This window comes from Myotis brandtii, unplaced genomic scaffold (assembly GCF_000412655.1).
Source record: "Myotis brandtii unplaced genomic scaffold, ASM41265v1 scaffold581, whole genome shotgun sequence".
NCBI classification, from domain to species: domain Eukaryota; kingdom Metazoa; phylum Chordata; class Mammalia; order Chiroptera; family Vespertilionidae; genus Myotis; species Myotis brandtii.
In genome coordinates this window covers 2,370,199-2,384,642 of record NW_005370182.1, presented here as the reverse complement: position 1 = coordinate 2,384,642, position 14,444 = coordinate 2,370,199, and the positions used below count along the sequence as shown (strand labels likewise).

General features: G+C 34.8%; 1 protein-coding gene across 5 annotated transcripts in view; it reads right to left on the bottom strand.

The window, feature by feature from the left end:
* Positions 1-2,051: 2,051 nt before the first annotated feature.
* SLC16A7 (solute carrier family 16 (monocarboxylate transporter), member 7) overlaps positions 2,052-14,444 on the bottom strand; it is a 151,629-nt gene continuing 139,236 nt past the window's right edge. For all 5 annotated transcript variants that reach the window (XM_005879063.2, XM_014550083.1, XM_014550084.1 and 2 more), the window contains 3 exons: positions 10,013-10,156; positions 5,834-6,649; positions 2,052-2,421 (listed from right to left, as the gene is read on the bottom strand). In XM_005879063.2, the coding sequence (XP_005879125.1) occupies positions 2,150-2,421; positions 5,834-6,649; positions 10,013-10,156 (1,232 nt within the window). In that variant the 3' untranslated portion in view covers positions 2,052-2,149. The remainder of the gene's footprint in view (positions 2,422-5,833; positions 6,650-10,012; positions 10,157-14,444) is intronic.

Genomic DNA, 14,444 nt, shown 5'->3' with positions numbered 1-14,444 from the left:
TTTATATAGCTTCCTAAATATGAACTGCATGCTTAAACAGTGCATACATTTTACAAATTAAATCCTTCATGTAAGCTATCACCAAAGCTTGATATACAGATACAATCTTTTAGGGAATAAGAATAGCACCTGCCTCTACCGCAATTAATAAAACACACAGAAACCCCAGCAAACTCCTTCTGACATCTTGAGAGTGATATCACTTCAATAACCAAGCACTAAATGCTTGTTACTAATCATGGTCTTAACTTAAACTTCAGATCTGTAGATGAAAATATTTATACCTTTAGTCGTAAAGCACAGTTTCTTTCTTGTTTACAAGCGCTTTATAACTCGAAATGGTATTCATAGTTCTGAAGGTACAGAAAACTATCATGTGCCACTGTATTCAAGAGTGCTGCGGGTTCCCAGATGTTTTCACATCGCCATGAAAACGAGAAACTGCGAACTTAATCTGGGCCGCAGGATTGCAAGCTTCTTGCTATTGTTATACACGATCCCTGCCCTTCACAAGTGCATAGACCAGGTCACGCACAGCCTCCAGCCCTAGCAGCTGTTTTTTAACAGTCTCCTGGTTTAGTTAATAGTTACCAGGTAAGTTCAGAGGCAGCAGCAAGCCTAGTCAGTAGAGGGCAGAATTTTCAAGCGCCAACATCCCTATAATATGAGGCATTTTCAGCGGCTGAGTAAAAAGCCTATTTGTGATTTTTGGTTTTTGCTTTTACATTTTTGGGGAAGGGAGGAAATGAGAGTTTATTGGGCTCATGATAAGCACCCCTGCACTCCTAGTTTTCTCAAATGTATTACTCATAACAGTAACCTACTGATCACCACTGCGTGTTGGGAAAAATTACAACTTGGCTTATTTGTAAACCCATCTACCAGGATTTGGGTTGATTCTACTTGCTGTCTCAGTCTGAAAATAGCTCAGATGAGTTCTGGTTAAAATAAAATCCCTGGTTATTACTTTCTGGATTACTAACAAAAATCCTTTTTAGCCCTGCCCTGTGCAACTCGGTTGGGGCATCATCCCTGCTCCAAAGGTTGCAAGCTCTATATTCCATTCTCTCTCTCTCTCTCTCTCTCTAAAACCAATAAAAAATCTTTTTAAAAATCCCTTTTAAAACCAATGGACACAGTCCATTGCTTGAGGGTAATTTAGGCTTTTAACTTAGTTTACGTATTAGGTAAAAATTCTAAAAACTAATTTGAGGGTGCTATTCTCTACTACCAGGTACTAATGCCCCCCTCAAAGAAAGCATGTGCATGGGCTAATCAAATCTTACGGTTTAAAAAAGTTAGTTGTATTTTCAAATTAAGATCACCTCATTTCCACCACCCATGTTTTTACATTCTTATCTTTAAAATCCACATGTACAGTAGTATGCAAATATAACACACATCTTTTTTCTCCATGGATAGTTTTTAAGTAAAAAGAAAAAAAAATAGTATGGTGATAATGTTCTTTTTAAACTTATTTGTTTTTTGTTCTCCAGATACTGTGAGTGGAAATTCATTTGCCTTTAGTTCCATTTCATACTTTAATATCTTAAAAAATGAAATGTGGAGAGGGTATTCTTATAGGATTAAACATATTCCTTCTAACTACTTAAACCAGGGGTTTGGAATTCAGATCTCTATAGTCAAGACTGGAAGTCACTGGAAGATTTGGAAATTATTTTAATCACCACAACCAGAGTCATGTATGAAAATAAAACCCTTGCATGGATTCTTTATATGCATAATCTCAAAATATAACTTTTAAAAAGGAAACATTTAAAATCTGCCATTGAGGGAAATCTCATCTCCGTCATTCATTATGAAGTTTTATTTAAACTAAAATCCTTTCCAATATTTTGGAGGGGAAAAAAAAAAGTTCCCATAAGAAAGTCATAAACACTGGCCCGGCCAGTGTGGCTCAGTGGATGAGCGTCGTCCCATGCACCAAGAGGTCGCTGGTTCGATTCCTGGTCAGGGCATATGCCCGGGTTGCCTGCTCGATCCTCAGTAGGAGACAGCCAATCAATGTTTCTCTCTCATCTATGTTTCTATCTCTTTTCCCCTCTTCCTTCCTTTCTGTCTAAAAAATCAATACAAAAACATATTTTTTAAAAAGTCATAAACACTGAAATCAGAGGTGTGATTCTTGCTATATATTAGTTTCTCTTTCTGAGGGATTACTCCCTGGTCTCGTGCTTTTGACTTCAACATCACATTGTTTAGATGCGTTCAAGGGTTCAGATTCTCGGGACTCAGGCTTGTTATTCGTTTCCTCCTTTGCTTTTTCCAACTTCTTTTCCTTTGCAAGCAATCTATAGTTTATAGTATTACCAATGAGCAGCCACACACTTGCTAGGAACACAACAGCCCCGCAGGCTATATACATATATTTATACTCTCCAGTTTCATCCACCAATTTACCTAAGAGACAAAACAAACAAACAAACAAAAGACATATTTTAGGATAAAATAATAAAAGAGCCATAAATAATAAAATTTTCTAATAAATTCTTCCATAGACACAGTAGGTACCTATTTCTTATTTAAGTTAATATTAAATATTTAATGAAAAATTAGTTTATGACTTATACATATAAATAAAGGCATGTATGTGCACATGCAGCATTAATATTACTGGTATATTAAAATTATTGAGCATTATTACCCTCAATACAAATGTACAATTAAGACAAAGTAGGTATATATGCTTTGGGGTGCATATTCATAAGTACATACATGTTTAATATCTATTCATGTAGAAATAGATATGTTCATCTATCTATTTATTTACAGCAGACACATTGAGATTGCTTCACTCCTTCCCATGCTTCCTATCTTTTGAAAAAAGAGGGAAACATTACATTCTTTAGGAAAGACCCAAAGGCTTTTATAAAGTTCATAGAGGACATGATGTTTACTAAATGCTTTCTCTATGCCCAGCACTAGGCTAAACACTATTTGCAATATCTCACCGACTCCCACAGGAGCACTGGGAAGTAATCTGAGCATGGATACACAGCCAGGGAGGGGCAGACTCTGGGTCTGATCAAGGACTGTCTGAACCTCATATTCCTATGAGATTCTGTTCTTTAAAATGGCTTCACCAACTCTCATGGTTAAGAGGTATGTCACTTTTGTGGCTAATTACAGTTTTTACTTTATCTAAATCTAAATTATTAAGGCCAAAATAATCAGAGAAAATGTTGCCCGCCACACATGGCTCAGTGGTTGATCGTCAACCTATGAACCAGGAGGTCATGGTTTGATTCCCATTCGAGGCTTGATCCCCAGTAGGGGGTGCGCAGGAGGTGGCTGATCAATGATTCTCTTTCATCATTGATGTTTCTATCTCTCTCTCCCTCTCCCTTCCTCTCTGAAATCAATACAAAATGTTTTTTAAAAAAAGAAAGAAAATGTTTATTCCATTTGATTATTGAAAATATGAAAAAACTAGCTTGGTGCCATATAATCTGAAGGCTTTATTGACTTTTAAAAATATTTCAGTTCATAGATTTGCCTCTTGCTTTTTTTTTTTTTTTTGCAGGCACCCAATTCTTAACGATAATTATTACCAGCAAACCTGAGTGTACACAAATCCATGTTGTTTCTTATATGCTTATTCCAGGTGATTCTGATAAACACCTATTTGTTTAGTCAGAATCTCTATCATTCTAACTGAAACCTAGTCAGTAGCTCAGTGTTAAATTTAGTTACTTTTGAAATTAACTATTTAAACAAGGTTCCCTGTTTTAATTAGGTAAATGGTGGAATAGGCTCATTTGAATGCATATGACACATACATAAGCATAACAAAAACTGCATAATTTAATTTCCCATTCTGACTTTAAGTCAAATATTCTTTTTATACAATGATTGTCACACTTTAAAATACATAAACATCAGTTCTATGCCCCCATCAGAGTTCATATCACTGTAGGCTGCCGACTCAACCTACTTTCAAAATGTTTTGGGAGTTTTTTAATCATCATCAAGAAACCATATATGATTTCTAGAACTAAAGCTTCAGTTCTTTGTGAGTACAGCAGTGAAAGTCTTGGCTGACAAAAAAATAAAAATAAAAATCATGCTCTCCCTACCCTTTACTGCTTTACAAACAAGAGTAGTAGGAGCAGCAGCAACTGTGTGAGAAGTAACTACAAGACCCATTCATTCAAAAGTATTTACTGAGTGCCTACAATGTGCCAGACACCATTCTAGGAGATGCCAAATGCTGCAGAGAAGAAGCCCATCTCAAAGTCATGGAGTGTCTGTCAGGGGTGGCAGGAGGCAGAAACAGGATGAAAAAGGTGGAAGTATTATGGCTAGAGTGTGAGAGCTTCACGAAGGAGCCACAAGTCAGTTGCTGCCATAGCTATCACTGGTGCAATGGTTTGGCAATATTAAACAATAAGCATTTAAGGGTGCAGAAATAGATGTAAATATTCATAAAGGTTCTCAGCCCAAGGAGAAGTAGCCAAATCAGATTCCTTCATTTTCATCCTGAAAGCCCACCCACTACATCTGTTGACCTTTTTTTTTTTTTTAATCATCCCACCATGGCTACTGAAATACAATTTTCTCTGTTGATACTAAGAATTTTATTGCTAATGAATAGGCTTCTAAAACCCATTTGGTAAAACTGCTTCTGTATGAAAAGATAGGCCAATTATACTTGTCTTATAAAATAAAATCCATTGGCTGATAAATATACTGACTGGTTTTAACTGTTTTAAAAAATTGTTTTGGTGCCATGCTACATGCACACTGAGGGATATACCACCCAAAACAACTGTGCAATTTACTAGAGGACAAGCGTGGTGGACAGCAAGTACACAAATACACAGCTCATTCCTAACCAAGTGAAAAAGCAAAAAGTAAAAAGTCAAAGTGTCTTAAGTTATCAAATTAAAGATAAATTATCCCACTTTTGAAATGATTCCTTAATGTCATGTAAAAAAACTTTTGTAAACTGATTAAAATACTTTGAAAATTTTACATTTAGCCCGGCATTGACTGTGACCACCAGGGGGCAGGCTAGGAGTCTAAGTGAATACGTAAGTTTAGTATTAACCAAAATATATAGTGGTTACTGAAAAATTCTGGTCCACAAAAAGCATTTAATATTTATAACATTAATACGTTATAAACAAAAATTAAGCAAAGTCTAAACTTCAAAATGAACTTATACATGCGTCTTAGTGTCCTTACTAGGTTATTTACACAGACGCTTTTGTAAGCATATTAAAAATATTTTAGATTTTAAAATTAAAATATAGTCTTTATAATGTATAAATATGAATTATAAGTGTCTGATAAAAATGACTTTTATTGATATATATCTCCTATCAGTGGGTATTATAAAAGTATTCCTCCCTTAGGCATGTACTAGAAACAAGTTCCATTTTAATATAACCAATAAGAAAATAGATCCTGACTTTTTGAGAGAGCTATTTTAAATTTTTGACTAATTTTAATATAGATGGAAGAGAAATCTATCACCAATGATAAAATTTAAAAAGTGACTTTTTCATTAAACATTTTTAAAAACACAAAAACAACTGCTATGGGTAAAAAACCTAAACATTATGCAACTAATTACCAGTTTAACTTAAATTCTTAAGTTCATAGGTCCAGCGTTTGAAACAAATTTAGATCTAAATTCAACTAATTATGAAGTTCAAAAATACATAATGAACCCTAAAATTAACAGACCCTCAGTCCTTCAGGCTATTCGTCTTTTTTAAATGACAAAGCATGTGATATATTACAAAGAACATCTCAGTCAATAGCTATTGATTTGATGCTTTTTGCTTTCCTTGATGAGAAACCTTACCAGCCAGAGGAGGGCCAAGGAGAACCGGACAGCACTCCACAATGGTGACGAGCCCCACGGCGCTGGAAAATCTTTGAGCACCAACAAGGTCCATGAGACTTTCAAAGAGGATACTGCTAACACTCCCAAATCCAAGGCCAAAAAATATAGCATAAAACACCAGGCTTATGTAGTCCTCTGCCAATGGGCACAAGAGATGACACACTCCCGTGAACATAATTGCAAAACTGAAGAAGTACTGGATTCGAGGTCGAACAAGTTTGGTGTTTGCAATGAATCCTACTGCAGGCCTCGCAAACATGTCAACAAAAGCCATAACCGACAGCAGGAAGGCCGCCGAGTACTCATCAATCCCCTTGTCTTTAGCATATGGAGCCAAGAATATAACGGGGGCAAAAAACCCTAGAAACATAATGACATTTCCAGATAAGTATATCAAAAACCCCCTATGCTTGAAAAGGGAGAAATCTAAATAGTTATTCACTTTTTCCCAGGCTGATTGCTTCTTGTGGCTTTTTTTCGCGCCCGACTCAAGCTCTGTTTCGCCAATCTTATTTTGAGCCTTAGTACTTAGTTTGGATTCAACGGGTCTCATGAGAGCCCCCGCCACACAGGCATTCAACAATATGCCTCCCAAAATCATGAAGCTGCCTTTCCAGCCGAACATATTAAAAAGGAACTGATTGAAAGGAGCTAATGTACTTAAGAAAACAGGACTTCCTGCCATGGCCAGCCCATTCGCCATGGGTCGTTTCTTATAGAAGTATTTGCCAATGATTGTTAAGGCGGGTTGCAGGTTGAAGGCTAGACCTAAACCTGCAAAGAACAAAACAGAAGGAAGAAAAACACAAACACATTATGCCACTCACAAAAGAAATTACTCTTCAAAACTTACATTCAATTGGGTAAGGCAGGACTCAAAAGGCAATAGCAGGTGGGGATTTTTGTTAACCATCAACATCAAGAGAAGGGCACATAAAAAGTTTCTCACAACTGGACACTTGGCATGTATGATGGTTCCATATTCCTTACATTTTAAAGCACAAAAATAAAACCAAAAACTTTTACTGATGTTTCAAAAATCAGAGAATAGGTCGAAACTAGGACAAAATTATTAGTTCTTATAATTACAATCACTTAGTTCCACAGATTTTCATCTCCTTTCATATTTACATAAATATATATAGATATACATACATATATACAAACACACACACACACACACACACACACACACACACCCATATATATATATATATGATAGATTTATTTCCTTTTGGGAAAGACTGCATTTAAAACATGAATGGTTTCTTTTCAGTTGAACACACTAAAAATTTTGTCACTTATAAGCAATCTTAGGTCTCCCCAGAGATATTTCTTCAAAGCCATGCAAATAATAAAAAAAGAATAATAAATTCATGTCATTAGTTCCATGCTCTCCATCCTCACATTCCACATTTCATGAATATAGACGCATGTGCATGTTAACTAAAGAGCAAATAATTTTGGGGCTTGAAACATAGTCTTATTTCAGGGAGTAAAGGTTATTGTTTATATAAGTCACAAGTCCCTGCTGTCTAGGGAGCTTCCTGGCAGTGCTAAATATCGCCTTTGAAAATTTATTCTTTCTTATAGCTCGCCAAGGTACTATTTAGCAATAGTAATGAAAATGTTTGTTTAAAAAGTACACACAGTTGATTGATATAAACTACCTCCCTTTCACTCTTCACCTACATATTATTCCATATTATTTAGGAGTTATAGAAGTAAGAATTCCGCATTTACTAATCTATGTAATTGAGACAGTACTGCCAAGTAGTTAAGTATTTAGATTCTGGGACACTCAGTTCTGAGTACAAATACTTATTGCAAACAACTAATACAAATGTTTTCTATGAGGAGGAGGGTCCCTAAAAGCTGACTGGGAGGAACGAAGAGCATGCTTGGAGAGTAACAGGGCAGTATGTTTCCTGATTCTACCGCTGCCCTCTGCCGTACCTGCGAGATATGCAGAATAAGTGTAAAGAGACCCAACATACAAATAATAAAACTGACCAGGCTGTAGTCAGTGGCTTGAAAGTGGAAGAACCAAAATTAAAACTCAGCAATTATTTTCAAATGTATTTTTCTTTTTAACTTTTACGTACACACACACACACACACACACACACATAATGAGAGAGAGAGAGAGAAAGAGAGAGATGGATTTGTTATTCCTCTTATTTATGCATCCATTGGTTGATTCTTGCATGTGACCTGACTGGAGATTAAACCCACAACCTTGGCTCACAGGGAGGACACTCTAACCAACTGAGCTACCTGGCCAGGGCCCAAATTGTGTTTTGAAATTGTGTGCTAAGTTTCTTCATCCTATGCCATCTCCTCTCCCCCAGTCCCCATTCTGTCACCTGGAATTCTACTTTCAGATGGTAATCCAAGTTCTCCTTAAGAGAGAGTGGCCATCTATTTCCTATTCTGGCATGGCAAAACAAGCACGAGATTTGAAATAAAAAAATCTAAATCTGCCTCAACTACTTACCTATGTGTGCTACTTGGCAAAACATTTAGACTTCTTCAGCTCTAATTCCCTCAACAACAAAGATACGGTTGCCAAAATCAACTAAATTCTAGAACTGTAAGATATTATATAATGACATTGTGATGATTATTATTTGCTAATATTTATTTAAAAGTAATAAAATGCTGGGCACTCTGTACTCCATGTTAACTTTTTCATTTAATCATTCCAAGAACTCCCAAACAATAGGGCTATCATTTCCCCCATTTTAAAGACAAAGAGAATGGGGCATAAGGAGGTTAATTTACCCAGGATCACACAGCTAATGTGTGCTGTCAGGTTTCTAAAAAACTTGTCTGATTTCAGATACCAAAAAGTATTGGCTGACAATAACTTATGATAATTTTTTTATAGGTGTACTTAATGGTTGACTCTAGCAGCACCAAAGCCTCCAAGACCCAAAGGAATGGAACTGAAGTTAGAATAATATACAGGGTGGGGCAAAAGTAAGGTTTGCAATTATTTGTATTACAATAATTAATAAATAATAATACAAGAATAAACTGTTTCACACACTCACAACTGTAAACCTATTTTTGCCCCACCTTTATAATATTGTTGCTATTTGTGGTGCAGTAATACCCAGATCACCTTTTCCCTAATACATCTACTTGTAAACTTAGCCTTACTTCCATAGTCAAATATAATGCATAGCATTTCAGCACAAAGGAAAGGGCATTCTCTCCATTCTGGCAATTTTTGGATAGAATAAGATTCTCTCACTCACAAAAGATGTTTTACCATATCAAGAAAAGAGAGAGAGAGGTGTTGATAGGAAGTAAAGAGAAGGATTTAACATCACTATGTTGTAGGCTTTAATGCTTCAAATTTTTTTCACCACATGACACATAAGTGCAAGGTTAGACTGATCTAAAAATCACAATAAAAAGAGAAATATGTTTACCTTGTTATCTGTGGGCATAAGAAAAAGATTCTATTTTCCAAATGTACATATTCAGGTCAGTTTAAGTCCAGAGACATTTTTGCATAAGAAACAACTATAATCAAATGCTAGGATGTCATTTGAAAATATTTGTGTTTAGTGGCCAATGTGCCTTGTAGAGCTTTACACCAGAATCTTTTTAGGAAGGAAACAAAGGGGCACCAATACAGAGCTCCACCATAAACAGAATACAATAATTCTATTGTTAAAGCTAAGTCAGTGCATCCAGAAAATAACTCTTTGTCACCATTTTTAACCTATTATGTAAAATATCAGATATTGTACATACTAATAAGTAATGAAAAATACATTTTTTTAAATGAAGCTATTTATATGCCAGAAAGCTTCTGTCGGCCATCTTAACTGGCTGAAGAGTAAAGGGTAAATGATAAAAACAGACCAATGCTGTTTTGTTTTTGACATTTATATCATAGAGCATTATGTATCTGATGAATCATTTTCTCCCATTACCTGAAATAATTTTGATTGGACATTCCATAACTAGTATTTCAATGTATTAGATGAAAATAATTCAAGATCGTACCTGATATAAAATAAAATTCAAAGAAAACAATGAGAATGTTCTATTGTTCCTGTATTTTAGACAGTTTTGTGAACAACAGGAGTGTTAAAATAATAAGCTGAAAACAAAACTTACCTCCAATGAATCCCACAGTGACGTAGAGCTCTATTACGCTGGTGCTAAAAGAGGCTGCGACCAATCCCACACAGCACAGCAAACCTCCTAGCATCACCACTGGCCGGCTACCATATTTATTCACCAAAATACTGCTTATGGGACCTGAGTAGAGATGAGATTAAGAAATATTCAGTTGCTGGGTTCTTTATTTTTAACATTGTTAATTTTGAAAGCTGAGAATGCACATTTTAATGATCAAAGAAAAACAGTATTACACAGAGCATATAATGAAGATTTCAGTACATCCCAATCAGTTTGACTGATTATCTTTAATCATACATGTAAAAGCACATAAAATAACACATTAGAACTACATAATATATGGTTTACGATCATAGTCATTCAACTTTTGATGAAAAAGTTTTTTGACAAAATATAGCTAAATTGTCTAAATATCTTAGTAAATGCAGGAAAATTTATGTAAAAAAAATCTAGCCATTATATAAATGACATCTTAGAATTTTGTTACATAGAATACTGTACACACACACACACACACACACACACGCTCTTAGAGTTCAATTTTTAAATTAGAACCCATTATGCTTTTTCTTCAATATTGTTTCTTTGATTCTAAGACACCAGTTGTTTCCATATCTTATTGTATTAGAAATAAGGATGTCTTACACTTGATGATCTCTGAACAATTCCTGTTTATCAGGGTGCAGTCATAGGTAGTAATGTAGCTATCATGGCCCATGAATGCTTGAACTGTGCTAGTACATTATTTCTGTGACTTGGTTGGGCAATAGGAATAACTCACATTAACTCATACTTTAATCAAACCATTTAAGGACCATTTAAAACGGAATATGAAACCTTCATTGTTTTCTGAAAAATTTTCTGTTGACACATTCTGGTAGGGCCAAGAAAGTACCAGCCCAAACTTGCAGAATGGATGCAGTAGTATAGTTGGGATTACCAGAAAAAAATGGTGGACTTCTCCTTTAAAATATGCTCCCTCATGGACAAGGAGAATAGGGCCAAGAAAGTACCAGCCCAAACTTGCAGAATGTACACTGTAGTTTAGATGGGATTACCAGAAAAAAATGGTGGACTTCTTTAAAATATGCTCCCTCATGGAGAAGGAGAACAATCTCTTATGTTAAACATGAACATCAAGGATTTGGACTCAAAAACTAATTTAGGAGAGCCAAATACTACCTGGAAAGAAGGTTTTGAAATGCCTTGCTCAATTTTTTTAAATGTACATTTTCTGGATATATGTATATACTTGTGTGTGTATGCATAAAATATTCAAGAATGATTAAATTAATGTAAGTATGTCTTTAAAAGCTCTTTTGGTAATTATAAAATTAAAGTTATAAATACTAATAAAGTACTGCATCTTATTTTAGTGCACATCATTTTTTGTAATGGTATTTTATCAAATAATGGTACAACTGCCCTCGCCAGATATACCAAGGCTGTGGGTTTGATCTCTAGCGGGGCACATATGGGCATCAACCAATAAAATGCACGAATGGGTGGAACAACAAATCCCTCTAAAATCAATCAATAAATATTAAAAATAATATACAATTTAACAATTGAGGCTTAGAGTCAATGAAAATCCATACTAGTTTATAAAACTTGTCAATGTGTAAATGATTTGATTTGACATTCCATTTTTAACTTAAAATTATATTTCATCTGAAACTAGGGACACTACTTTTCTTAAAATAATTTAACTAACTCAATTTAATTCAACTTAACTCAAATTAGTTTAATACAGTATTTCTTGAGCCAGTTTTCACATGCCAAGGATGAGTTAATCCTCAATGCATTACAGTCCAGAGAAAGAAATAATCAAGAAGCTATTTTAAGAACTGTGGTGGATGCTTTGATAAAAATTAGACAATCAGAATAAATTCAAAGGCATTTACCAATTATTTGGATTAATAACAATGATCTCTTCTCAGTAGCACTGATATTATGTATACCATTTTCTATGTGGTGCCTAGATAATTAAAAAAATGAGTTAACTGATTTACTACATTTTATAATTGTGTTTGCCCCAAATGTGTAAACTTAAATTGGAACATAGGCTGTGAATCACAACTAAATTTGCAATGTATGTGAAATAATTATATCTAAATGTTGGGATAACTACATCAAAGCTTTTCCATCACTGTGATTAACTAAAGAAAGTCACTAAAGAAAACATTCAGAGGTGCTGGCATTTTTTTTTTTTTGAGGATATAGTTTCTATATTGGGATTAGTCAAAATGCAGTAAGAGTTATAATTTTAACAAATAATTTTATTTTAAGCTATATAGTTTAGTTAAATGATATCCTATATGGGACATATTTACATAAGTCATCTATAATCTTTTTCCTGGCCAAAACAAAAAACAAAAACACTTCATAAGTGATTATTTAGAAATAATCAAAACTCCATATGCCACTACTTCCTTGTCTTCTGAAAGCTACTTCTGTCAGCTACTTCTGTTTTTCCTGGTGTGGCTCCATAATACTTACAAAAAGGATACTTATTCTGCAAGGAAGTTTTTGTGGGTTCTTATAAATTACAGAGTTTGCCCACTCTTAGAACTCCTGTTGCACTTAGAGCCGGTAACAAACACACACAGACACACACACACAATTATTTACTCTCCATTTCATTTGTTTGAATCTTGTTCATACGTATAAAATGTTATAAAATATGTCTACTTTGTAACAGTTGTGGGTCAAAATTTAAATTATGATATAAAGTAAAATACACTCATTTTGTAAATATTTTTTTTTAAATATTTTTTGTTGACTTTTTACAGAGAGGAGGGGAGAGGGATAGAGAGTTAGAAACATCGATGAGAGAGAAACATCGATCAGCTGCCTCCTGCACACCCCCTACTGGGGATGTGCCTACAACCAAGGTACATGCCCTTGACTGGAATTGAACCCCAGACCCTTCACTCCACAAACCAACACTCTATCCACTGAGCCAAACCAGTTAGGGCTGTAAAGAATTGTTAATGCTTAATATTAGCTTGAGGAGGCATCTAACATTAGATGTTACATGATACCATCCATTATCTCTCTATCCTACAAACAGCTTAGTTTATTGTTACTAACAAGAAATATAAAATTAAAAACAAAAACGGATTCTCATCACATGTGATTTTTATTAAGCATGAGCTAGCTTCCCAGGTGTCCCCTTTTGATTAATCATAGGCCTAATTATAGACTGAGCTCATTCATTCATTCATTTATTAATTCAATCATTCTGGAAGTTTGTACTCAGCATGTATTTTCAAGTAATCATGATGTTTAATCATTATTTATGTCAAAAAAAGAAACCTCTGTACCTACTGATAGTTATATCTGAGTCCATATCTAAGTGCAGCAGTTATTGTTCATCAAAAATCTTTGTTCTATTTGCTCATCAAGCAGTTATAAAAAATGACATGCAAGAATAATAATGTCTTATTTGTAAAAAGTTCACAAAAGTATCAGACTATATCTAATTTCTTCTGATCCTGCTTTCCAATCGAAGAATTTTTAGTGTCAAGTATAATGGCCACATGCATGTTAACTATGAAGTTGTATAGGAGAGTTTCCTCAGAGAGCAGTGTAAGGATCTTAATACTGTCACCTGTATTCCCACTACTTCCTTGTCTTCTGAAAGCTACTTCTGTCAGCTGGTTCTGTTTTTCTTGGTGTGGCTCCATAATATTTACCAAAAGGATACTGATTCTGGTAAGGAAGTTTCTGTGGGTTCTTATAAATTACAGAGTTTGCCCACTCTTAGAACTCCAGTTGCACTTAGAGTTGGTAACAAACACACACACTCACACACACACACACACACACACACACACATTTACTTTTCATTTAATCTGTTTGAATCTTGTTCATACATTCTATTCTAAGCTTTGTGAAAGTAGTTGCCATATATACTATTATTCATCATGCCAAATATTCATCAATATTTATTGAGTTACTACTTTTTGTAGTTAGTGTGCTAATAATTGTGAATTATTAAATATGATTTTTGTGGCAATTTGATGATATAATTGCCTAATTAAAGTTATGTAACAGTTGATAAAACTGAGGTGTGCAAAGTGCTTAGATAACTTGTTCAAGATCACATCAGAATCAATGATAGAATGTGGATATGAGCCCAAAGGCATCTGATTATAAAACTGTGCTATTAACTACTGTGCAGAAAAGAGTCAACAACAGCAAGGCTAAGATACTATCCTTCAAAAGGCCTGATTTGTGCCCAACTGGTGTGGCTCAATGGTTGTGCATTGACCTATGAACCAGGAGATAACAGTTCAATTCCTGGTCAGGGCACATTCCTGGGTTACAGGCTTGATCCCCAGTAGGGGGCATGCAGGAGGCAGCCAATCAATGATTCTCTCTCATCATTGATGTTTCTATCTCT